The sequence below is a fragment of the Myxine glutinosa genome, chromosome 9, assembly GCF_964187855.1.
Source record: "Myxine glutinosa chromosome 9, kmMyxGlut1.1, whole genome shotgun sequence".
In the NCBI taxonomy this organism is placed as follows: Eukaryota; Metazoa; Chordata; class Myxini; order Myxiniformes; family Myxinidae; genus Myxine; species Myxine glutinosa.
In genome coordinates, this window is record NC_136269.1 from 96596467 (window position 1) to 96622999 (window position 26533).

At 50.9% G+C, this 26533-nt stretch overlaps 1 protein-coding gene across 3 annotated transcripts in view; it reads right to left on the reverse strand.

Annotated features, from left to right (window-relative positions):
• The window catches only part of SLC7A5 (solute carrier family 7 member 5), a 147230-nt gene that overhangs the window by 23436 nt on the left and 97261 nt on the right, over positions 1 to 26533 (reverse strand). For all 3 annotated transcript variants that reach the window (XM_068128800.2, XM_068128801.2, XM_068128799.2), the window contains exons 7-8: positions 19639 to 19742; positions 16448 to 16544 (exon numbers count right to left, since the gene is read on the reverse strand). In XM_068128800.2, coding sequence (XP_067984901.2) covers positions 16448 to 16544; positions 19639 to 19742 — 201 coding nt within the window. The remainder of the gene's footprint in view (positions 1 to 16447; positions 16545 to 19638; positions 19743 to 26533) is intronic.

Here is a 26533-nt window from a genome sequence, read left to right on the forward strand (position 1 = left end):
GTGCCAGGTGACCCAGGCGGTTGCAGGTATAGCACCTCACCTGATAAGGTGCTTGCCTCCGGAATTCCAAATTCCCCCCCCTGTAGGTCCGAATTGGATTACCCGCTCATGGTCCACCGCGGGCCACCTCCGGGGCCGCCTGCCATGGTCCAGGTCCTGCCAGGCGCTGGTCCACCAGCCTCCGGACCATGCCCGCCAGGTCAGGACCCACGTCGTGGGCGGGCCCCCTTAGGGGTCCGCCCTCCATCGGGGGTCCCACCTGGCGGACCGCCATTGCGAGACGCTCGCCCCCCCGGGCCAGGGGCCTCGCTGCTTCCCAACGGGCCGCAGCGTCAGCCGCCTGGCTCAGAGTCTGCGGGCGCCACATGGCGAGCTGTTGCCGGAGCTCAATGTCCGGGAGGGCCTGGATAAAATGGTCCAGCGCCAGGCTTTCCCGGGAATCCGCTGCCATGCTAGCATGTGCGATCCCCACTGCGCGGCGAATGTCGTGGGCAAGTTCCCCGATGGCTTCCTGGGGCTTGCGCTTTCGCAGCGCGAGCTGAGCTTTAACAAGCTCGCTCTGCTGTTCTATGCCGAATCGATTAATTAGGGCGTCGCGGAGGGCTGGCAGGGTGAGAGCACCCGCTGGTAATGCCGTCAGCACCTCCGCCGCCGCGCCGCGCAATGCGGCCACCAGGTGTACTCCACCTTCGTCCTCACCCCAACCGTTGCCCTTACACACACAGTCGAACTGCGCCAGGTACGCGCGTAGATCACTCTTGCCGTCATACGGCGCGAGTGGGACCTTGTGGGACCACCTCGCATGCGAGTCGTTGCCCGCCTGCCGGACCCCGTGCGTCGCCCCTTGCGGGGTCAGCGCGGGGCCGAACCGGCCGGGCCCCCACAGTACATTACCCCCAAGGGGCTCTCGTGCCTCCCCAGTCCCTCCAACAACTACCCCTGTTGGTGTCGATGCATGGGTCACACCTCCGCAACCCGCTACCCATTCCATACCACCACAACCTTGCTCACCCACACCTCGCACCTCTTGTTCCATACCCTCCGGACCAGCCATACACCTCACTCGTGGCCTCTCACGAACATCCGGGTCTATCTCGACCCCCAAGCTTATTAAATCACCCGGCGCATCATACGCACGACCATATTGGTCACCACTTACACCGGGTCCTCTTTCTCTTCGCTTCTCCTCCATCACCTGCGAATCCCTCATCCGGTTAATGAGCACATCATCACGATCCGAACACAGACTTTGGACCAATTCTTTTACTTCCTCCTTTATCTCTTTCTTATCCTCTCTCCGTCGCTTCTTAATTTCGCTCACCCCTTCTTCCACTTCTTCTAATTTCTGCTTCACCTCCTTCATCTCTTCGTGCGCCCCTTTAAGTTCTTCCTCTAACTCCACTTTATTTTTTTCTATGTGCTCCCGCACCTCCCGCTCTTTAACCTCCATCACCTCTACCACCTTGTCCATTTTCCTCGTCAGGTCCTCATGTACCGTCTGACACTCTTTTTTAATTACCCCTACGTCCTTTTTCATCTCCTTCTGTGTCGATTTTAAACCCTCTATTACCGCTGTGTTCTTCTTTACCTGGTCCCCCAACTCCTTTTGTCCCACTGTCAGTTGTTCTACTCCCAGCGTCAACTCCTCTATACCCCCTTGCAATTTTACAGTCCCTTTTCTCACCTCCTTCTCCATGCGCTCCTTACAGTGCCTCACCTCCTCGCGCACTCCTCCGACCTCCTCACTCACTCCTCTTCTGATCTCCTCCCCCATCACTTGCATCTCCTGCCCAGATGCCACCCTCATCTGCTCCATTTCCTCCCTGTGAGCATCCAGTTTGGCTTCTACCCCCATTCTGACCCCCTCTATCTGCTGCCCCATTTGGTTAACTTCCCTTTCCGCTTGGTCCCTCATGTCCCTCAATTTGCCTTCCATGGTGTTTTCTAACCCCTCTAACCCCTTTTGCATCCCTTCCATTTGATTCTCTTGAGCGGCCATTCTGTTTTCTACCCCCATTAACCCATTTTTCACCTCTTTTATCCCGTTGTCTAGCCCCTCAAAATTATTGTCTAACTTCCCAAATTTCTTGTCTAATTCCTCAAAATTATTGTCTAACTTCCCAAATTTCTTGTCTAATTCCTCAAAATTATTGTCTAACTTCCCAAATTTCTTGTCTAATCCCTCATCGGTACCCCTCGCTTCGTCCCTCATTACCCCCATTTGGTTTCCCATTACCCCCATTTGGTTTCCCATTACCCCCAATTGCTCACTCCGAGCCCTCGCTTCGTCCCTCATTACCCCCATTTGGCCCTCCAATCGCTCACCCAATCGCTCACTATCGGCCCTCATTTGCTCACTCCGAGCCCTCGCTTCGTCCCTCATTGCCCCCATTTGCTCACTATTAGCCCTCATATCGTCCTTCTGCAGGTTGAGGGACGCCTGCATTTGCGCCATAAATTGCTCCATGAGGGCCTGCATTTGGGCCATCCCTCCCACTTGTGCAGCGGGTGCGGCCGCCGTAGCTATGTGCGAGGCGCCATTTCGCGCGCCCGTTACCTCGTGCGTGACGACGCTATTTTGCGAATCTGCTACCCTCACTGCTTCGCTCTCCTCTTGTCCCTCAATTTGGTCCTGGATCGACCCTGCCTCACTCTCCCCTACCGGACCCCAGCTGTCTTGGTCTGCCATAGCGCGACTTTCAAAATTCGGGTTTTTATTTTCGTATAACAAAATCAAATTTCGCCGTTATAATTTCGCGCGGGAAACGCGCTCCGAATCGATTCTAATTGTTACAAATTTGGGCCTAATAAATTTAGTCCCGGGTCCGAATTCCACTCCTCTACACCAATTGTTACAGACGTGGCTTAGATGTTATTTACCGAGCGGTTTTGGTATGACCACGTCTGCACAAGTTACCCGATTATACCCGAACGTTGACTAATCGCGCTACGCTAGGTCAATGAAGGAAAAGACACACAGCTGGGATTCAAATGACACGACACCAGGGTTCAGTTCTCAAGACCTCCGGAGGAGATTATATTGTTACGGAAGGTTAGATTACAAGGACGAGAGGTACAGCATAGAAAGACAAGCACTTAGACACACTCTTATATTATTCCCAACAGACGACAGATAAACGGGACAAAAGGCTGACTCACACGGGGTTTGATGGCTAGGAAAGGCAGGATCGATGGCTCCAGGTGCACCTGGGCTCAAAGGTCAGAATCGACTCGGTCCGGTCCAGAGATGCGGGGAGGTATTCAGCGCTCGTACGTGGCAACTTCTCTCTCCAGGCTGGGGGCGCATCTGACCTCACATCCGGCAAGTGGCTGCGTAGATCCGGCGGGGAGTGACACGCCCTCGGCTCGTTAGCTCCGCCCCAGATGGAATCGGCTCGTTGCTTCTCATTGGGTGCGTGCGGGGGGTTTACCAGGCTCCGCCCTTGACGGGGGACTGACAAGGAGCCCCTTCGTGGTAACCCCGTGGAGCGCATGGTCCGGCGCGCATTGTCAATGGCGGCTAACCGAGCCGGTGTGATGACGCACACTCCCCCCGCGCAGCGTCGTTGTTGTTGTAATTGTTGTTGTAGTTGTAGTTGTAGTTGTTGTTGTAGTTGTTGTTTGGGGAAGAAGATGGAAGGAGGTATGGGAAAGGTCCTAAACTCACTACTGGTGCCATATAATCACATTCTGGTGCAACGAAGAGTCATAATTAATGGAAAGGAGTCCTTAACTGACATAGACTAAGAATAACTAGCAAGATGTCCGAAAGTTGTCTACGTGAGATGCGGTGGACCTGGGCACGACATTTAATGGGGGAAAAAGGGGAAGGTCGGCTCTACTGATTGTTGTTTACAGACAATGGGACTAGGGAATGGGGGATTGGGGATAGTTGGGGAGTATTGGGGAAATAGGGGAATATTTACAAGCGGATATGGAGGCCAAATTCCATATTCGCAACAATATAAACAACAATGAAAAAAATTCATTTCTGATGTTGAGTACTTAAATTCCGACTTAGCTTCCATTTACCGGGATGAAATAAAATACACCGCCTACATGCAGATGATCGGCTACCGACGGGACCGGGTTATCTCATTACAGTTTGTATTGTCGTGTAATTTCTTGCTCGGAATGTCAGAGGGAGAAAATGTTTCTGCCCAGGCATATTCGAGTCCCGGTTGGAGTTTCATTATCATTTTGTGAGTTGTGATCGCCAAGGGGCTCGCTCCCCCCCCCCCCCCCCCCGTTCCCCTCCCCTCCCCGGCAATGCCGGGTACTTCTGCTAGTAAATTATAAAGCAGGCGGTGTAGTGATCACCCCCCCCCCCCTCCTCCTTATTTTGACTCTGTGACTAAAGTAAACGTAATCAACTTATCAGGCCTAAAGTGGAGATAAGATAACCAAAATACTTTCACATTCAAACCGTCAAACCAAACCCCGAGGGATTCTTACAATTTATAGATTTAGCGTTGCAATTAAACATAAACGTTCATCAAAAACTCATTTCAAAAAACTACATAATGTATTGTACTTGTATTAATACATTGTGTGGAGAATAATCCGTTATAAACGTGTTTTGAATCCAAATAAACATCGTCCCTCCATTCACGGAGCCTCGAGCGAGTCCCTCGATATTAATGTGCAAAAGACCATAGCAACCACATTCCGTAACTCGTCTCCAAGGACGGACACGTGACCGCAGCGTAAGGCGGGGCGAGGCGGAGTGATACAGCGGAAGGATTCAACGGTTTAAATGAAGCCGCGATGCGGCGGATTTTCATTGGGACCTTCATCCTGATTTCGTTACCTGCGCCACCAAAGGTCGATGGAGATTATGTTTTCACTCCTGTCTGTTTGTCCGTTTGTTTGTGAACACAATATCTCAAAAAGTTGTGGACGGATTCGGACGAAATTTTGTGGAAATGCAGCGTGTGTGACAAGGACGACATGATTAGATGTTGGTGAAGATCCGGATTCGGAATTCGGATTCGTTTGCAGTGCATTGTTTGTTGACAAGGGGAAAATCCTGGAACAGTGAGTTTACTTTATCTATCATCGTTTGTGTCAGTTCAGCTGCACTTGCGAAAAATGATGCTTGTGCAGAAGCAGAGTAATGAAAGCAAGGCTCAATAAATTCCTCTATTATGGAAAATATCTGCAAGAAGTTGGAATTTTAACCGGGATTTTTTTACCGAGAAATTGCGTCAATCAATTTATCTCGGGACCGTCCCGAGACCGTCTCGAAAGCCGAAACCGCCGGGATTTCGTCCCGGTCTCGGCTCGGTTGACAGCCCTACTCGGTGGTCCTTTTGTCCATCCACATACCTCACCAACGGCTCCCAACAGACTATCTTTCATTGACATCCAACCACTTTCAAGCTCAACCACATCATCCTCTACCCTACTCAGCCTCTCTTTTAATGCCTCCCTTACTGTCACCTCTTTCAACCTGCACACCTTCATTCTCGGTTGGTACTTCACCCGCCGAGCTCTCCTCGCACCTTTCACCCTTATGTCGCAGACAACCAAGTGGTGCTGTGAAACAGCCTCCTCCCCCGGGATCACCTTTGTGTCCCGGAGGTGCCCCCTGTCTCGCCTACGCACCATCAGATAGTCATCGGTTGTCGTCGACCTACCTGACGTGTATGTAACAAGCTTATTATCCTCTTTCTGGAACTGAGTATTACAAATCAACAAATCAGCTCCATCAGCAAACTCCAAAATCCTTTCACCTTCTCCATTTTTCACACCATATCTGTAACCCCCATGAACTCCCTCAAAACCATCCATACTCCTTCCCACATGTCCATTCAGGTCTCCTCCTACCACAACAACTTCCTCATCTTTCACGTTTTTCATCAGCTTCTCTATCGCACACCAGAACTTGTCCTTCTCTTCATCACTCCGACCAACCTGCGGAGCATATCCTGAGATGACGTTCACCAAGAGCTTTCCAATCATCATTTTCACCATCATCAACCTATCACTCACTCTAGTCACACTCACCACACTGTACAAACTCCTCAGAAAACAGGACACCAACACCATTCACGCCCTCCGGGCACCTTTGCCACACAAAATTGTATTTCTGTGCCTGCCTACCCTTTACCATTTTCACACCACTTCCCTTCCATCTAGTCTCTTGCACACAACATATGTCCACTCTTCTTCTGATCAATACTTCCACCACTTCTCCTGATCTCCCTGTCATTGTCCCTACATTCCATGTCCCAAACCTCAGAAACCGATCTCCACTTCGGGCTGTACCCTGCCCATATGTACTTGTAATCGTCATGGTTCTCTTTTTGAGGCAATGTTTTTATGGCCTGATGCCCTTCCTGACGCCAACCCTCTTAGTCGCCTCTTATGACACACAGGGATATGGTGTACCTATTCTAAACCAGGGTACACACCAGGATCAATGGTGAAGAAAGACTAAAGAAAAAAAAAAATTATCATCTCCGGATCTTCACCAAAATCTACTCAATTAGTCCTTGTCACACACCCAACCTCTCCACGAAAACTTTATCTGAATCCATTCACAACTTTGAGATATCCTGCAGGTGTGAAAACATCATCCATTCACATTCGGTGGTGGAGGTAATTAAATCACATTGTGATTTATTAAATCAAAAGCTTCAGAAAAATCTGTTACAACCACCTAGCTGTGACTTAGTTGTTTGTCAGCGTGCTCGTATAGATTATTCATTAACTTCACAAGGTAGTGTGAGGTGGAATAACCTGCTCAGTTACCAAATTGATTGATGTCAACATTGTCTTTAATGTCACTGAGAATCCATCGAATTGCAAAAGTTTTCGCAAGTTTTGCAAAGTGATCAGTCAACGATATTGGCCTGAGCTTATTCCAAACTGGTCGCGAAGTCTTCGGGATCGGGCCAACGATTGCTTTTTTCCATCAAAATGACAAAAATCAAAGCAATTTTGAGGGAAAGGTGGTGGGGGCGGAGGGGCTCACCGACACCGTTTCTGCTTTTCATCAACGACTTTCTGCCACAAACAATCAAATGGAATTGGCTCTTGACTGACAACTCCACTCATGATCCACTCTTCTTCCTGTTACAAATCTCAGTCCGTTTCCTCCCAGTCAAATTGATACCAACAACCTCCAACTTGCTCAATGCTGATTTGGATTTTATATCCTCAAGTGGGGCTTAGATAACCTGGTCTCTTTCGACCAAACAAAGTATCGATCCTTTCTCATCTCTAGCAAGACCAACACCAACGTTCCTCCTCTCCACACATCTGACAAACAACTTCACCAATCCTCGGCCATTGGCATGTTGGGGTTTTCATCTGCTTTTTCCTGGCAGCCAACAATGCTGGAAAGGCTTTCTGGAAGGTCGGCTTTTTAGAGCCAGGAAGTATTTTACATGTGGCAGCTCCTTACTCTTTACAAAGCTCAGGTTGGGTCCACGATAGAATACTGCTCTCACTTCGAGGATACGACTCTTCATTCTGTCCTTCACATTTAGGTCAAAACTGTCCAACCGATTGGCAACAGCTCACTTATCACCAATCTTTAGCCTATGGCACATGATCAAGTTATTTAATCACGGTTTACTTTAATCACTATTACTGTTCAGCAGAATATCCCGGTGTGTACCCCGGTTTAGAATAGGTACACCGTATCCCTGCGCATCGTAGGAGGCGACTAAGGGTTGGCGTCAGGAAGGGCATCCGGCCATAAAAACATTGCCTCAAACAGGGAACCATGATTGTCATGGGGCCCGCAAGGCTAACCCCCGCTCCAGCGGGGAAAATGGCCTTAAAACGATCATTCATTCATTCATTGTTCAGCAGAATTAGCGAGTATCACCCCTTCACCAAGGCCTCAGCCTTGACAATCTAGGTTGGCCTCTACATGTCACACTGCATGCAATGACACATACCCATTCATTCCATGTAATTTGACTGGAATGATAATAACCCACACCCCGTCCTCCCACATCACTCAGTGGTTCCTTTGATCTACAGGTTTCCACAAATTACCATCCTAAAATCAAACCATAATTTAACAAGACCGAAAGTCTAACATCGGTGTAGCCGGGCTTGTTTGATACTTTAGTTGAAGAGGATAGTATGACCTAGGTGGAGATACCAGTTAGCAGATAATGTAAGTATTAAATTATTTTGAAGTACTCAATCTCTAAGCTGTCTGTCACCATGGAGATGGAGATTGTATTGGGACACTGCTTTATTCTGTGTTGATCAGTTAGTCAACACGATCACCATTGTGTGTGTTACGGAATGAGGCGTTTTACGGCGGCCGGAGTGCAAATTCTGGCACCAACCTCCTTAAGAAAGGACCCAATGATTGGTACTCATTTTGCCAACCTCGGAAGGATGACAGGCTGAGTCAACCCCACCTGGTGTTAATTCAACAGCTGACCGGGATTCTAACTCGGAACCCTAAGATCCCAATTCCCAAGCCCTCCACCCTAACCGTCAAGCCAACACCAGGCTTGGGTGGTTGGAGGAAGTCATATGAAATGCTTCAATGTTTGAAGAGCCCTTCATCAAAGTTTTATTTATATATGATCTGGGGGGCATACACCTCCCCCCCCCTAACCCACCCCCATCATATATCATCGCCCTGTTGTCTTAATTTCAGTTTCCCCCCCAATTATCAAATATGGCAATTTGCCCCAACCAGATATATGACATAATATATGAACGTTCCCTAAAGGGTGTTGAAAAACATAACTGGCAAAGCTAAATGGCGATGGGGGGGGATGGGGGAAACATTCTTTCTACCTATCACAAGCATAATTGTCAGCTATAAAACTCACCCAGTATGTAGGATATATATATATATATATATATATATATATATATATATATATATATATATATATATATATATATATATATATATATATATATGCGAGGGTCATACGTACATGCGGAGAGATAAACGCTGTAAACACAGGAACCAAACATCTGCACCATAAAAATATCGTTTGTTTAAATCACTAATTTGGCAGTTCTAAAAGCCTGTTGGCAAGTTTAAAGAAGAGGAAGAAGCGCGAATGTATGGTTCATTCACACAGCAGTTTGAATGGAAACATTTATTATTCTACGACACTAGAAACCCTTTAGGACATGGAATGAGCATAAAAAATTATATATACAGCAGTGATATTTTGCGAAGCAATAGAAAAATATATAATTCGACACAGGAGACCACAAACAACAACAACAACAACAACCACCACCACCACCACCATGGCCATGATAAAAATCGAGTGTTAGAAAAGATCGTTATTTTCACATGTTTTACTTCATGTGTTGCAAATGTTTGTGTTTCGCACGGAATGAAAAATGTAAAGGTAGAGCATGCAGATTGCGATACTTGACAGGTTCAACGATATGTCCGGCCTGAACGGCATCGGAATCAAATGGCGGTGTGTGGCTTCAGCAGTCATACCACCATAATGACATCACATCACCCCTGTCATGTGACCAGATCCTCAGCTCTGATTGTTATACGTTCGAGGGGGCATACATATATACATACATACATACATACATACATGTGGTGGACACGATGGCTCACTGGCGCGGTGACATCATTCCGCGCACCAATGGGGTGTCGGCCACGCCGGAGGGGTAGGCGTGGCTTCGGGATATACACGGGGCTCGCAGTCCCGAGCGAGTCAGTGCTACAGTTTGAGCTTTACAATAAAGACTCTTTTGGTTTTGATCCTACGTGTTGTGGCTTACCTTTTTGGCAAACAAGTTGTGTGCATAGCACCGCACTACACTGGTGACCTCGATTGGTTCAGCCGTCGCTGACCACAGAACACGCCATGGCCAGCAACGCGGTCGCGGTAAAGCTCCCTGAGTTTTGGGAAGCACAGGCCGAGGTATGGTTCGTGCAGGCCGAAGCACAGTTCCAGCTTCGAGGAATAATGGCGGACGAGACGCGTTACTACCACGTGATCGCCGCCCTCGGGCCCGGCACAGCCGCCCGAGTCGTGTCCATCCTGCGGCACCCACCGGCAGAGCACAAGTACAAGGCACTCAAACGTCTCATCGCCACGTTCGGCCTCACGGAGTTCGAACTGGCGGACCGCCTCCTGGACCTACCCGAACTCGGCGACACACGACCATCGGTGCGGATGGATTACATGCTGTCGTTGCTGGGTGACAAAGTCCCGGATTTTTTTTATTCCGGGCACTTTTTCTACGCCAGCTACCGGCACAGGTACGCCTCGCGTTGGCCGGTTCCAAAATAGGGGAACCCCCGCGCTCTGGCCATCGAGGCCGACAAGTTTTTCGCAGCTTGTGACACGCGGGCGAGCTTCGGTGCGGCCGTCGTGGATCCTGAGGCTGATGCGGCTGCACACCTCGTGGATCCCGAGGCTGATGCACACCTCGTGGCCGCCGCCACGCCCCGCCCTCCACCACCGCAGCTGCGAAAGCCGCGGCCTCCGCCGATCCCGCCGCAAGCCTGGTGCTATTTCCATGCCAGGTTCGGCCACAAGGCTAAGAAGTGTTGCCCGCCGTGCTCGTTTGGCAAGTCGGGAAACGACCGAGCCGGCGCTCAGTAGCGGCACTGAGCGTCGGCAATTCCGGCAGCCTCTTATTCATCACGGACACCTTGTCCGGGCGCCGTTTCCTCTGCGATACAGGAGCGCAGGTAAGCGTCATCCCAGCCCACACGTCCGACAAGCGAACCGCGGGCCGGGGCCCCGCGTTGCTTGCAGCCAACGGTACACCCATACGCACATTCGGGAAGCGCTGCCTCTCCCTGCGGTTCGGAGCGCAGCGCTTTCAATGGTCGCTCGTAACCGCCAGCGTGCCCATGGCATTGCTCGGTGCGGACGTCCTATGTGCAAATGGGTTGTTGGTGGACGTGAAGCACAGACGGCTCGTCCAGGCCGAAACCTTCAGCTCGCTCGCTCACTGAGCGGCTTACCGAGCGGCTCACCAAGCGGCTCACCAAGCGGCTCACCAAGCGGCTCACCAAGCGGCTCACCAAGCGGCTCGCTAAACGGTTCCGTCCCGGCGAGTTTGGTTTGTACGCTTCCGGCAGCGGATGACTTTACCCGCCTCCTCGCCAGTTTCCCGGCCCTCATGCGGCCCACCTTCTCGGCGGTGGCCGTCAAGCACGGGGTGGAGCATCACATCCCCACCGTCGGGCCACCGGTCTACGCCCGGGCACGCCGCCTCGAGCCGACGAAGCTCGCGGTGGCGAAAGCGGAATTCGCTATGCTGGAGCGGCTGGGCATCGTACGGCACTCCAAGAGCGCTTGGGCATCGCCGCTGCACATCGTGCCGAAGCCCGGCGGGGGATGGCGGCTGTGCGGAGACTACCGCCACCTCAACGATGCTACCACCCCCGACCGCTACCCGGTCCCTCACATCCAAGACGTTTCCGCCCGGTTGGCGAAAATGTCCCTCTTCTCCAAAGTGGACCTCATCCGCGGATACCACCAGGTCCCCGTCAAGCCGGAGGACATACCGAAGACGGCCGTAATCACACCATTCGGCCTCTTCGAGTTTCTGCGGATGCCCTTCGAGTTGAAGAATGCGGGTCAGGCGTTCCAAAGGCTGATGGACAGCGTCTTGCGCGACTTGGACTTCATTTACGTCTACGACGTCCTCGTCGCAAGCGCGTCCCGTGAGGAGCACCTCCGCCATCTCCGCACGCTCTTCGAACGCCTGGGCTGGCATGGCCTGATCATCAACCCCGCCAAGTGCCGGTTCGGCGTCGCCGAAATCGACTTTTTGGGGCACCGCGTCACCAGGCACGGGGCCATCCCCTTACCGGCCAAGGTGGAGGCGGTCAGGGGGTTTCCGCGACCCCGCACGATCAAGTGGCTCCAGGAGTTCCTGGGCATGGTGAACTTTTACCACCGTTTCCTGCCCCGCGTCGCCCAGCTCCTGCGCCCCCTGCACGAGGCCCTCCGGGGGAGGCCGGGCAAAGGTGACGTTGCTTGGACCGAGCCGATGGACGCGGCATTCGCGGGCGCGAAGCTCGCCTTGGCTAACGCCACCATGCTCACGAACCCGGCACCCGATGCACCGATCGCCCTCACCACCGACGCGTCGGACTACGCGGTGGGCGCGGTGCACGAGCAATGGGTGAAGGGAGCTTGGCAGCCGCTGGCGTTTTTTAGCCGGCAGCTCCGCCTGCACGAACGGCGGTACAGTACCTTCGACCGTGAGCTCCTCGGGCTTCACCTGGCGGTCCGGCATTTCCGCCATCTGCTCGAGGGCTGTTCGTTCACGGCCTTCGTCGACCACAAGCCCCTGGTCTTCGCGATGGCCAAGGTCGGCCCGGCAGCAGCGTCACCTCTCGGCTGTGTCCGAGTACACGACGGACATCCGGCACGTCACGGGGAAGGACAACCCGGTGGTGGATTGCCTTTCCCGGTCCGTCGCCCACGCGGTCCACCTCGGGATCGACTATGCCCGGATGGTGGCGGACCAGACCGCCGACCCCGACGTCCAGGCCTTGCGGACCGCCGTCACGGGCCTCCGCGTCACCGCGGTACCTTTCGACGGCGCGGGCGCGGCCCTCTTGTGCGACGTCTCCCTCGGCTGGCCTCGCCCCATCATGCCCGCGGGCTAGCAGCGCCGGGTTTTTGACGCCATCCACGGCCTGGTCGCCGACAAGTTCGTCTGGCATGGCCTCCGGAAGGCCGTCTGCGATTGGGCCAGGACGTTCTCGCGTGCCAGCGCGGGAAGGTGCACCGCCACACCCAGGCCCCATTGGCCCCGTTGGCCCCATTTACTGTGCCCGAACGTCGGTTCGACCACGTTCACGTGGACTTGGTGGGACCTCTGCCCCCCTCGCGGGGTTTCACCCACGTCCTCACCATGGTGGACCGCACCACCCGGTGGCCGGAGGCCGTGCCTTTGGCGGCGACGACGGCGGCGGACGTCACGCAGGCGTTCGCCACCTGGGTTGCCCGGTTCGGCGCCCCCTCGGACATCTCGTCCTACCGCGGCCCCCAGTTCACCTCGGAGCTCTGGGGGGCGGTAGCGTGGGGGCTCGGCGTCCAGCTGCACCGCACCACGGCCTACCACCCCCAGGCCAACAGCCTGTGCGAGCGCTTCCATCGCTCCTTGAAGGCCTGTGCGAGCTCCGGGCCACTCTCCGCGACTGGGTCGACAGGCTCCCCTGGGTCCTGCTGGGCCTCAGGACGGCACCCAAGGACGACCTGCGCGCATCCGCGGCGGAGTTTGTCTTCGGACAACCGCTGCGGGTGCCGGGCGAGTTCCTCCCCGACCCCACGGCACCATGGTCCGCGGCGCAGCAGCGCTCCGCACTGCAGGAGACCGCCCAGAGGTTCGCCCCGGTGCCGACGGCGCACCACGGATGCCCGCCAACGCACGTCGCCCCGGAGCTTCGTACGGCGGAGTACGTTTTCGTCCGCCACGACGCCCACCGGACACCGCTGCGACCCCCGTACGACGGGCCCTTCCGCGTGCTGGAGACCGGGGCGAAGCATTTCACCCTGGACATCGGCGGTACTCCTGACCGCGTTTCCGTGGACCGCCTCAAGCCGGCCCACCTCGACGTGGACCACCCCGCGCAAGCGGCTCGGCCCCCGCGTCGGGGCCGCCCCCCGGCAGGCGGACCCCCGGCACCGCCCAGCCCCGCCGGCACGCCACCCCCCCTGTCCTGCACCCATCCCAGATGCCGCCAGAGGCATCCCAGATGGTATCCCGCCATCCCAAACGCCACCAGCCACCAGAGGGCGCTTCGGCCGGGTCATCCCGTTTGCCCCGCAAACTGACCCTTCAGGTGCGCGGGAATTCTGGGGGGGCGCGTGTGGCGGACACGATGGCTCGCTGGCGCGGTGACATCATTCCGCGCACCAATGGGGTGTCGGCCACGCCCGAGGGGTAGGCGTGGCTTCGGGATATACACGGGGCTCGCAGCCCCGAGCGAGTCAGTGCTACAGTTTGAGCTTTACAATGAAGACTCTTTTGGTTTTGATCCTACGCGTTGTGGCTTACCTTTTTGGCAAACAAGTTGTGCGCGTAGCACCGCACTACATACATACATACATACATACATACATACATACATATGCTGTTCTAGATGGCTTTGTCCTATGGGCTATGCCATAAAAAAAAAAAAATGAAAAGAGATAAAACGATAGGGTTTGCTGCACATAAAAGCCTTTCTCAAAGTTGTATTGACTCCTCTCAAACCCTCACACCATTTGAAGGTGGCTCCTGCAACAAATAACATTGCAGTGATTGGAAATGGTGTTCATCCCAGAAGAAAAATTGCAGTGTTGCCTGGTTTATCGACACCAAATCAACAACAGGTTCAACGAAGCTTCAGGATGGATGACCAATGGAAGGTACCCACCATCGAGAAAAATGATTCGTGAGCGGCACATGAGGTTTATGGAGACTGGTAGCATATTGTAGAGGAAGCTGGCAGGTCAGCCAAGCACAAGTACGAAACATGTTAACATGTTCGTGAGTCATTCTCGCAGTCCCCATAAATACTTCTTGTTTCATATGCATCACAAGGCTGCACAGTATAATCATTGGCTGAGATTGTGGTCATGTGTCGCTGATGCAATGCCCTCTATAGGTTAAGATACGAATATGGTTCAGAGTGCAAGCGATCTCACCTACTCTTTGCAAAAGACGCGAGGAACTTTAACGTCCACCAACTAGTGGTGGCAGACCAAAGTAGAGTTTAACGAAAACAGTGGTGGTGGCAGACCAAAGTGGAGTTTTTGAAAACAAATGTCCAGTTTAACGTCCATTCGAGAGACGGCACATTTTGACAAATCATCCTGCTTGTGAAACACAGGGATGACAAGTTATAGCTGGGTCACAATTCAACGCTAGACGGCTTAGAGGTGTGTGTGCTTACCTCTCAGCCATCACGTCAGCCCTTCTACAAGTACTGAGGATAAATGATGATCTTGACTTTAACAAAAAAAAAAAAAAAAAAAAAAATGTTCTTTCATGTGCAGCAAGGTCGCATTGTTGTATCAGTAATTTGTTGACACCCTGTACATTCTCCAACTATTTCAGACCAAGATTAACAGATTTCTCACATCTTAACTCTTCCCTACTTTTTCTTTTTTTTTTAACATTCTCCTATTCTAAAATTTCACGACTATCGTTGTAGTTTCATAAATTAGCGCTTTATTTTCTGAAGGCATTATTTTTAAAAAAAGAAAAAAAAAAGTATATATTGGATTTACTGTAAATTTGTTATAGAAAAGTTTCCCTAAGTCCAAGTCAACAAAGTAGCAACATCACACCAAATGAGATTTGAAACCTTTCGGTGACATAGAGCTTTCACATAGAGCTTTCATCCGCAGCTCAATGGAATACTGCTCTCCCCTCTGGGCCGGTGCTCCTTGGTCACACCTAGCTCGGCTTTACGCGCTTGAAACCAAAGCATGCAGAATCATTGGAATCTCCCGCGATGAAGCCGATTCTGAGGGCCTATCACTTGCTCACCGCAGGCAGGTAGGTGGTCTTTCTGTCTTCTACCGACTCCTCTCCGGCCTTGCTCCCCCTGCTCTGTCTGTGCTCTGCCTGTGCTCTGCCCCCCCCCCCACCCCCAAATATTCCTGCAGGATGCACAAGATCTGCCAGCAACCCTCTTCTGGTGAAACTGCCAAAATCAAGACTCTCTGCTCACGTTCACTCTTTCATTCCTCTTTTCTCCCGCCTCTGGAACAACCTCCCACTCTCTCTCCAATCCCACTCCTCCCTCCAGATCTTTAAAACAGCTGTTCACCACCATATTTTATCTTCCCCCATCCAAAAGCTTGATCTTTTCTACCCCCGATAAAACACCCCAAAAACTGCTCTCCCCTCTGGGCAATCAATTTATGGCAGTAAAACATCGTCCATCACCTCTTTCAATCCCCAACTTATTTCCTGAAATTCCTAGAAGTGTTCATTGTACCCCTCCTTCCCCAGCCCTCCCTCTTCCACAGATTTACCGACGTCCTTGTTCTCAACTGTTGTTGTGCTTGTGCGTTTCCCTCTCTCTCTCTCCCCCTCTTGTCTCCTGCTCCCTTCATTGTATGTTTTATGTGTCTGTGTACGTTTTCATGTTCAATGTGTTAGCTCTTCCACGAGCCTCGTTTATGTATACAACAAGAAAAAAAACTGTTTAGGAGATAGCATGACGGACAGACAATATTACAATAGCCCCCATTTTTTTATCTTCCTTTGCTCCAGCATCATGACGAGATTGAAATGTTAAGGCCAAACTTGCTTTGTTGGTGCTCTTTACACCAGACTGACTCCAAAGAACCTCACCATGGTCACATTGGCAGGATGCAAAGAAGAAGACAGTGTGCTCCCTTGGACAATTTATACTTGAACAATTACAAAAGACAAAAAATAGAAATTAAGCCAAATTTTGATCGTGCTCGGCCAAACATTCATGTTATTAAAAATAGATGTGGGCACTCACAGTGAAAATGAGAGATGGCAGAGGAGTGAGCAAGTGCATGTGGATCATAGCAAGCAGGTTCGGAAGATGACCCTCTCGTGCACCAACAAAGAACAACCTACAATGAGCAAAAGGTAAGTGAAGGGTGACTAAACCACAAGCATGACAATTATATAAATGGCTATGGAAAGAAATCCTGTTGCAAGTTGTAATCTGGAGTTTTTGACCTACTTGAGGGCCTCAACAAGCAAATACTCTAAAACCACACACTTACCAAAACTTCACTTGTAGATTACACTTCACACAATATGCAATTTCTTTTTCCACAAAAACAAGCTGCATGGCATTTAGTGCAGTTTGTTTACACGAAATCAAAATACTCAGGGCTTTCATCCAAAACCTAATCCTAATCTACATTCACCACACAACCCATGTGTTCATAGTAGAAATTAAAGCTCTTTATTGCTCGTCTTGCTAGATAACAGCACACGAAAATAATAAAAAAGCACAACAACAGTGCGTTATCTCTATTTGCTATAAAACGAAGAGCGATGACACAGCCAAGCCGAACACTCGTGCACAAATAACCAAAGCATTGATGGCAGGACGAGGAAAAAGAACTGCCTGGTATAACAGCATTCTTCTTTTAAAGCTAAATTCAAGCAAGAAAAAGACCTTACAACAACAACAAAAAAACATTTTGCATAATGGACAAGGTTGATCCAAGATTTGGTTCATTCACAAATCAACATGTTTAAATATAAAATCACCCTTGGTTTGACAAAGTCTGCTCGGTCTGTTTGGTGCTCCCATCTGAGCACGTGCCTCCTGATGCTGGGACCCCACATTCAAATCGCATGCACTGTTGATTTATCCATCATCTGCTAAACGTCCTTGGAATCGGGGTTTAAAAGCAAATAGAGTCCTGGAGAACTCCGACATTCACAGGGGATACGTTCCTGAAAAACGCTACGAATGTCGAATTGAATGCATGTTAGGGTGCTGAAAGTGATGAGGTAGAGGGGCCAAGGCAAAAAAAAATGGGTGATCTCAAGCTGTTTCACCAAGTGCTGCAGGTTTCTGTGCAGCTCCTTTTATGGCAGCAAAACATCATTGAACCCCTTCTTGAACCGGAGGTCCTGCTCTATCACTGAAATGGCATCTTGCAATCTGTCATTGACTGACCTCATATCCTGCAGCACCTCAGTCAGGAACTTGACGGTCAGCTTGGGCCTCGCCACCTATTCCTCCTCTTCATTGTCCTCCTCCTCGTCCTCCTCCTCTTCCTCAGAAGCATTAATGACGGCCCTAACTCTTCCGCAGTCAGCTCCCAACAACGTGAGGTGATGAGTTCCTCCAATTCCTCAAGCTGCATGTCATTGAAGCCTTCCCCTCCCACCTGCCGTGGCAACCCAGCAATTGTCCACCTCTCTTCCGTGCTGTCGGGAAAGCCTCTGAAGTCATGGACTGCCTGTGGCCATACATTGTGTCAGCAAATGTTGGTGGAGGCTTTAAACTCATCCAGAGTCCTTGATGTCGCTGATACAGTGTACTATGTTGAAGTCCTTCCAACATTTCAGTGATGGTAAGTTTGGGGTGAACTCGATGGCATCCAAGATGCGACGGAAGGTGCGGTGGCTGTAATACATTTTAAACGATGAAATCACCCCTTGGTTGAGTGGTTGGATCAAGGAGGTGGTGTTGCGTGGCAGCAGGATGACCTCGACATTGGCGTAGGCCACCTTCAGGATGCCCTTGAGCATTGTCAACCAGCAAGATAACCTTGAAGGAGAGGTTCTTTTCTGCCAGGTGCCTCTCTACTTCAAGAATGAAACAGTTGTGGAATCGATCCATAAAAATGCCTTTGTTGCCCACGCCTTTGTTGGCTCTCCAAAATACAGGCAGAGTGTGCTTGTTTTTGCCCGAGAGAGCACACAGGTTTAGGGCATGGTGCAGCATCTTTGGTTTAATCATGCAGTCCCCTTTGGCATTGGTGCAGAGGTGAAGAGATACCTGGTCCTTCGCAGCTTTGAAGCCTGGTGCTGTCCTCTCGCTTCAAGATGAGTCATCGTGGGCATTTCATTTTTTTTCCCCAAAACAGGCCGGTCTTATCTGCATTGAAGACACCCTTTCTCCTCAACGAGCTGAGTGAGTTGAGCAGGGAAAGTTCCAGCTTCCTCATGGTCCGCTGAGGCACACTCCCGTGAGCTTTACATTGCAGAAACCGCACTGCTCTTTGAAGCGGCCTAACCATCCACTGCTGGCTTGGAAGGAACTGGGGCCACTCTTACCGACATGACTCGTGCTTGCAGCACCATCAGTGCCAGCCAGATGATCGTACATGCACTTTGCCGTTTCATGAATAAGAGGTCCACTTAAAGGCATGTTTTTCTGGGCATTGTCCTCTCTCTAACCACACATTCAATACTTTTCCAATTGCTTCGATGTGAACGTCCCAGACCTGGGTAACCACTTTGGTCCTGGGTACTGCGCTAGCCGTGCAAATTGCCTTCTCGATTTTCTTTATGTAGCGTAGTCGGCTCAATGCCATAATGCCTACCAAGAGGTGGTACTATCACCTCTTGATAACCGGTCAAGTAGCTGCACTTTCTGGCTCAGGCTCATGAGTTTTTTTAATGCCTCTTGGGAGCAGATATCTCCTGCACTATTCGTACACTTAAGACCCATGATCGAATGATGTGCGCAAAAGCTCATATAGGCGAGCAATAGGCGAGGAATCACAGCAGGTCAAGGCAGCGGGACGAGAACATAGAATGAGACCTCGGACACGCTACACAAGTAGTCATGCAGGGGTTGTAGGTATATGAAGGATGGGTGGGTAGTGTGACCATTATTTGTGGGGGATGGTGGCGCATAATGGTTTATGCACACGTACAGCTGCTACGAGTGACGTGTGGAAGATGCTTTGTTTATTGTTGCTTTGTGGGAAATGGTTTATGCGTGGCTCCAAGTGCTTTTATGCACAACATGTGGAAGATGATTTTAGAAGTATTATGCGCACGGCTGGTGGGGGATAGTTGGTCAGAGCTGCTTTGTGTTTATGCACGGCTGACAAATATGGTTTTAGAACTGGCATGTGTGCAGCTGGTGGGGGATGGTTTTTATGCCTGCAAAAGCCTCGGTTAAAGGTCCATAACATATTCGGGGTTGTGTGAATAATAAAGCAGGCACAACAGAGCAAGCATCCTTACCTTGATGAAGTGAAAAGCGAGCCATTCACAGATCCGAAGCAAGAGAGGGCCACAAAGACAGGAATCACCCAAGCCATGTACCCGAGATGATAGTTCCCGAAATCCTGTGAGTAAATATTGGAAACTGTGCTGTTATTGCACAATCAAGAATGATTATCACCATCATAAACATTATCAACACACATCAAACATCTTTTTATTCCCACAACCATTGTGAAGTCCTTATCACCTTGGCTTGAGTAATACAAACCTCAACAAATCAACTTCTTCGTTGTGATCCCACTTCATCAGCCGACTAATGTACATTTCCTTAACCCCTCCTTCTTCCTGTTTTCATTAATAAAATTCCTTCGTGATTAATGTCCAATAGCTTTCTCACAGTACTTAGGACACATTTATCATTTTCAAATACTTCAAAAACTCTTTAGATTGCCACATGCCAATACTTTTGGCCAAAGAGCAAAGTGACATTATGGCAAAGGTAGCAATTTTGCATTCAATTGTCTGGAAGCAAATCAAAACACACCATTATGGATGACAAACACCAAAGGGTCAAATTACAATCAGCTGTGAAAAGCTATTAGTGAAACCCACAAAAGCCCAAACCAGCAACTCAGGGACACCAAGAAGGCCCAGACCCTATACTTCTGTTTTATCATTGCAGGATTCACCAATGACAATTTACTGCCAAATGGCTATCTTTATCAAAAACTCTCTTCCTCACTCTCCTTGCACTGCCCTCTCTCCACCTCACCCCCAGGAGTACCTCTGGCTACGGCTTCCTCTCCGCTCCCACCTTTTGTTCATATCTGTTCTGTACCGTCCTCCAAACAGTGATGACTCCATTTACATTTCACTGTCTGACAACATGGACCAACTTCTATCCACTCATCCCAACTCTCTCTTCCTCATATGTGGCGACTTCAACTGTCATCATGCCAGCTGGCTGGGTGTGGGTTCATCTCTCACCAGTCATGGCACCTCAGCAAAGGACTTCTGCGACTCACTGGGATTGACACAATCTGTCAATTTCCCGACCAGGATCTCAGCCAATGGTGTATCTCCTCTTCTAGACTTAGTTATGACAAACTTCCCTGCTAATGTCTGCTGCTCTTCTTCTGCCCCAATCGGTTCTTCTGATCATGTGCTTGTTAAAGTGGACATATCTCTCTGGCCATTCTCAGAGAGCCTCCTCAGCGTCGCCGAGTCTGGCATTTCATTCAGGCCGACTGGCACGGTCTTCAAGCAGCCATCAATCATCTGGATTGGTCTCCCATCTCCACTGCCTCTGACATAAATTCTTCCTGGGAATTCTTCCAAAGCAAACTGCTCTCTCTCTCATGCACAGATTTATCCCATCTCGTTTTCAGTTGTCTTACCCTTCCTCCCTTCCATGGTACACTGAATCTTGTGGTGAGGCAGTTGCCCTGAAACAACTTGCCTTTGCCTCTTGGAAGGCTAATCCAACTGAAGGCAATCTCAGTTCCTTCCACCAAGCTCGGAACAAGTGTGTGTCTACCCTCAGGAGTGCCAGGAAGCACTATCTCTCCACACTCAAGAATGAACTCTCAAACCCGTCTCCTTCCTCCAAATCCTGGTGGCGCCTGGTCAAATCCGTTTCTGGTGTTTGTTCCCCCTCCATCCCCTCCCTTACCTCATTTTTTTCGGTGGTTGCGCGACAATACATACATACAACATTAACCTGCTCTATCAAGACTGCAATCAGCGTAGAATGAATTACTGGCTATACTTTCCAAGTGACCTTTCTTTTTAGAACAAATGTGGATTGTGCTTTGGAGACAGACTATCGAAATACATTTTGATGACGAGAGTACTATTTGCCCAAATGACAAACACAAAACGGATCAACTTTAATTTGCCATGTTCACCACCTTTCTTGCTCTGATGAATAGCAAAAGTGGGACCACACTTTGTGGCTACAATGTTTGAAATGACTTGTACAAAAGTCCACACAAAGCTTCCATGCAATGTTTACAGGGATAAAGCATTTGTTAAATATCTTTACAGAAAAACAAAAGGGTCTTTCTTGAATTGAAATATATATATATATATATATATATATATATATATATATATATATATATATATATATATATATATATATATATTGTGAGAAACCACCGGTGAAACCACCTGTTCTCACCCAGATTTGGTGCCCCGCCCACCGCGTGACGTGGCCTCCTTGGAGCCTCACGCGATCGGGAGGCGATTCGGCACGTGATGGGTGGAGAGTCGAGAGAGCGCGGTCGCCATCTTATGCAACGGACGCGGCTCGAAGGCTCCGAGTGGGAAATAGATAAAGGGATTTCCCTTAATCTTCACGACAGCCGCGTTGGGCTGATCGTTTACCGTTCTGTATTTTACGAGTGAGTAACTCCGGAAGAGAACGAGTGATTCCCGGATCTCGTGGATTGGAACCGTGAGTCAGATATTGCCTGCGTCGTGTTGGAGCTGCTGGCCGACCGTCCTGCAGGCCTTGTGCGGTGTATTCCACTCTGTTACCCTCCGAGTCCCGGAGATCGTCGATTGGAACCGCGAGTGATCTTGCCTGCGTCCTGTTTGGAGCTTCTGGGGCCGACAGTTCCTGCAGGCTTGGTGCGGTGTATTCCACTCTGTTACTCTCCGAGTCCCGGAGATCGTCGATTGGAACCGCGAGTGATCTTGCCTGCGTCCTGTTTGGAGCTTCTGGGGCCGACAGTTCCTGCAGGCTTTGTGCAGTGTATTCCATTCTGTTACCATTTATGGTTTTTGTGATCGAGCCAATAAAGCATCGTGCCTTACCCCTAGAAGGCCGATTAAAACACAATTGTGTTTATTGAGTTCTCTCTGTCCACTCCGTGGACTACTTGAAGCCCGGACATTAATGTCCGTATTCCGTGCTGGGAACCATTTCACAGCCGGGATCGCGACAAATGGGTTGCTCGTCCTAGGATCTTTCAAGTGAGAGACATTCGAATTGAGACGGGAATTCGGCATCTGCATCTTCTCTGCATCTTCTCACCAGCGGACGCCGTCTTGGAGGAACTTTCTCGCCGTAGGACGCTGTCTTGGGTGGTGCTTCACTGCAGAATAAGTGAGCCTCGGATCCCTCCAAACAACCGACAAAAAAAAAAAAACGTGAGTATTTGTACGTGGTATTTTTCTCATTGGCAATTTGATGTGCGGGTGATATTGTGTAGTTCGTGTCGTATTTCCCCAACAGAGCGTTGTGTTTGAGCGTTGTGTTTTGTGCCTTGTCTTATGATAACTCGTAGCCAAGCTATGTCGACCAGAGAAGTGAGAGTTCAACCTGATCATGTTGACAGTCACGTGGGTGGCGATGTGAGCGACGCAAGCAGCCTTGACCCGGTCACTCAACCCGAGATGTTAGGAAGCGATTCCATCATGACTAAATGCATGCGTTCGCCCTTCTGGACCGGGCTGACTCCGGTTCAACAACTTGACATGTATAACAGGGAGAATGACAGGGCAGAGGCAGAGCGTGCGGCAGCAGAGAGAGAGCGTGAGAGAGAGAGAGAGAGAGCGTGCGGCAGCAGCAGAGGCAGAGCGTGCTGCGGCAGCAGAGGGAGAGCGGGCAGCAGCAGAGAGAGCGCATGCGGCAGCAGAGACAGCAGCAGAGAGAGAGCGTGAGAGAGAGAGAGAGCGTGCTGCGGCAGCAGAGAGAGAGCATGCGGCAGCAGAGAGAGAGCGTGAGAGAGAGAGAGAGCGTGCGGCAGCAGCAGAAGCTGAACACGTCAGAGAGCATGAGTTGCGAATGTTGACTGAACGACCGCGGGCAGAGGGGTCTGCTGCAAGAGTCCCGGAAACTGTTCATGTTCGTTTGCCGGACTGGACGGGAGACACGAAGCCAGAAGCGTATCTGGAGATGGCGGATAAGTTGTTGGCTGCCGGTGGCATTGATGAGAGCTTGTGGGTCGGCCATCTTGTGAGCCATCTATCTGAGAAGGCGAGGGAGGTATATGCGAGGATGGCAACCGAGGACGCAAACAAATACAGGGCATTGAAGGCCGAGATTTTGAACGCCTATGCGGTGTCCGCATGTATTTATAGGAGAAATTTTTTCAGCTGGACTCGTGAGTCCAGTCAAACCTATGAGGAACATTCGCGGGCCTTGTTGGAACAGCTGCAGAGATGGTTCAAGGGGAGCAAGGTTGAGTTACCTCAAGCGGTTGCGGAACTCCTGGTGCGTTACCGTATCGATCAACAGCTTCCGCTTGACTTAGCATTGTTTCTTGTCGACAAAGACACTGTTTCCTTGGCAGACTGCGTCAACCTTATTGATAAACATGTTTTGGCGTGCAAAATGCTGCAAGTCACGCAGTCGCGTCGTAAGACGGAGGAGTCTGCGATCAAGACCGCCCCCCGTCTGCCCGGCGGCTGGATCGAGGGGAGGGGTTCTCCGATGCCCTCCACTGGTGGCGGTCGCGAGCCGCAGACCAGGGCAGGGCCCTGGTGCGATTTCTGCAAACGCGTGGGGCACGGTGAAAACCGCTGCTTCTCTAATCCCGCTAGTCCGGCCTACCGAGGCAACCCTCCTGTTAAGTCGGAGGGAGATCAGTGGAGCTCATCCGCCGGGCCCTCGCACACGACGGTGGCATCGGTGACCGAGGTCACTGCCACCGAGGCTAATTCCATTCATCCACTGTACCAGGATTATTCAGGGACAGCCTTAGTGGGTGGCCCTGATTCGATGCTGAAGTTTGAGGCCCAATACCTTCGGGATACTGGGGCGACACGGTGTGTTCTCCGGGCGGGGGTAGTTCCGGCCTCTCAGATGCGTTATACCGGCGAGTATACCCTCCTTCGGGGCATTGACCGGGTTCTTGGCCGGTATCCCCTTGCCCTCCTCGAGGTCCGGAGTGACATTTTTAAGGGTCCAGTGACCTGTGTGGTGGTACCCTACTACCCGATACCCGGGGTCTCCTTGCTGATTGGCAATGATGCCATGGCCAGGGAGGAGTCATTGACTCTGACCTGTGGGGGGGTCACTAGATCCCAGAGTAAACAGGCGGAGAGAGTGGCGGAGTCAGACATATCTTCACTCTGGCCCGAGGAGCCTAGCGCCTCGACTCCAGTTCCCGACGGTGACGTTGCGTCAGCTGAAGTCCACCCGAGCCTCCCGTCAAGCCACCCTCAGGTGCCGTGCTCCTCAGGGACCGCTCCCGCCATGTCGCGATTCAGCAGGAACGCTAATGCTAAGGTATATGTGGGAAACCTGGGCAATGGAGCAGCGAAAGCCGAGCTAGGGAGGGTCTTCGAACATTACGGACCACTCCGCAACGTATGGGTTGCTCGAAACCCACCTGGATTTGCAGTTGTTGAGTTTGAAGAGCCACGAGATGCTGAAGATTCGGTCAGAGCCCTTGATGGAAGGTTAATTTGCGGATCGCGTGTGTGCGTCGAGATGTCGAATGGCATGTCGCGGCGGCCTCGTTTCAGACGCCCTTTGGTCCGCAGGCCTTTCGACCCGAACGATCGATGTTACCAGTGCGGTGAAAGGGGTCATTACGCATATGACGGTTGTTCTCGACACCGGAGGAGTACCCGCCGCTCTAGGTCTCGGCCCGTTTCCTTCCTGTCAACGCTTCCCCCAACTTGAGTTTGGCCCCCTTGCCTCTCTATTGTGCTTTGTGTGAAGTGTAACTCTTGTAGGGTAGATATTAATGTGGTGTATGGTGTTAAAATTTGTGTGTGAAAAAAAAAAAAAAAAAAAACCAAACTGGTTCATTGTTAACCTGTTAATGCCTGTTAATTGCCTGTGCGTTAATAATTGCGTTATTGTTGCGCTATTGCGTTGCGTTGTATTGTTGCGTTGTTGCGTTATTGTTGTTAATAAGTGTTAATAATTGTTAATTGCGTTAATTGCCTGTTAGAGATTACCGCCATCATCTTGCCATGTGATTTGCACCTACTACAAATACTGGTTTTAAAAACGCCGTCTATTCGACGGGGTTTTTACTTAGGGGGGGAGGACTGTGAGAAACCACCGGTGAAACCACCTGTTCTCACCCAGATTTGGTGCCCCGCCCACCGCGTGACGTGGCCTCCTTGGAGCCTCACGCGATCGGGAGGCGATTCGGCACGTGATGGGTGGAGAGTCGAGAGAGCGCGGTCGCCATCTTATGCAACGGACGCGGCTCGAAGGCTCCGAGTGGGAAATAGATAAAGGGATTTCCCTTAATCTTCACGACAGCCGCGTTGGGCTGATCGTTTACCGTTCTGTATTTTACGAGTGAGTAACTCCGGAAGAGAACGAGTGATTCCCGGATCTCGTGGATTGGAACCGTGAGTCAGATATTGCCTGCGTCGTGTTGGAGCTGCTGGCCGACCGTCCTGCAGGCCTTGTGCGGTGTATTCCACTCTGTTACCCTCCGAGTCCCGGAGATCGTCGATTGGAACCGCGAGTGATCTTGCCTGCGTCCTGTTTGGAGCTTCTGGGGCCGACAGTTCCTGCAGGCTTGGTGCGGTGTATTCCACTCTGTTACTCTCCGAGTCCCGGAGATCGTCGATTGGAACCGCGAGTGATCTTGCCTGCGTCCTGTTTGGAGCTTCTGGGGCCGACAGTTCCTGCAGGCTTTGTGCAGTGTATTCCATTCCGTTACCATTTATGGTTTTTGTGATCGAGCCAATAAAGCATCGTGCCTTACCCCTAGAAGGCCGATTAAAACACAATTGTGTTTATTGAGTTCTCTCTGTCCACTCCGTGGACTACTTGAAGCCCGGACATTAACGTCCGTATTCCGTGCTGGGAACCATTTCACAGCCGGGATCGCGACAATATATACACACACACAGACTTGGCATTTAATATGGATTTTTTTTTCTTTCTTGAATTGGATTTACTTTCTTAACTCAGTATATCAATCTGGTGAGT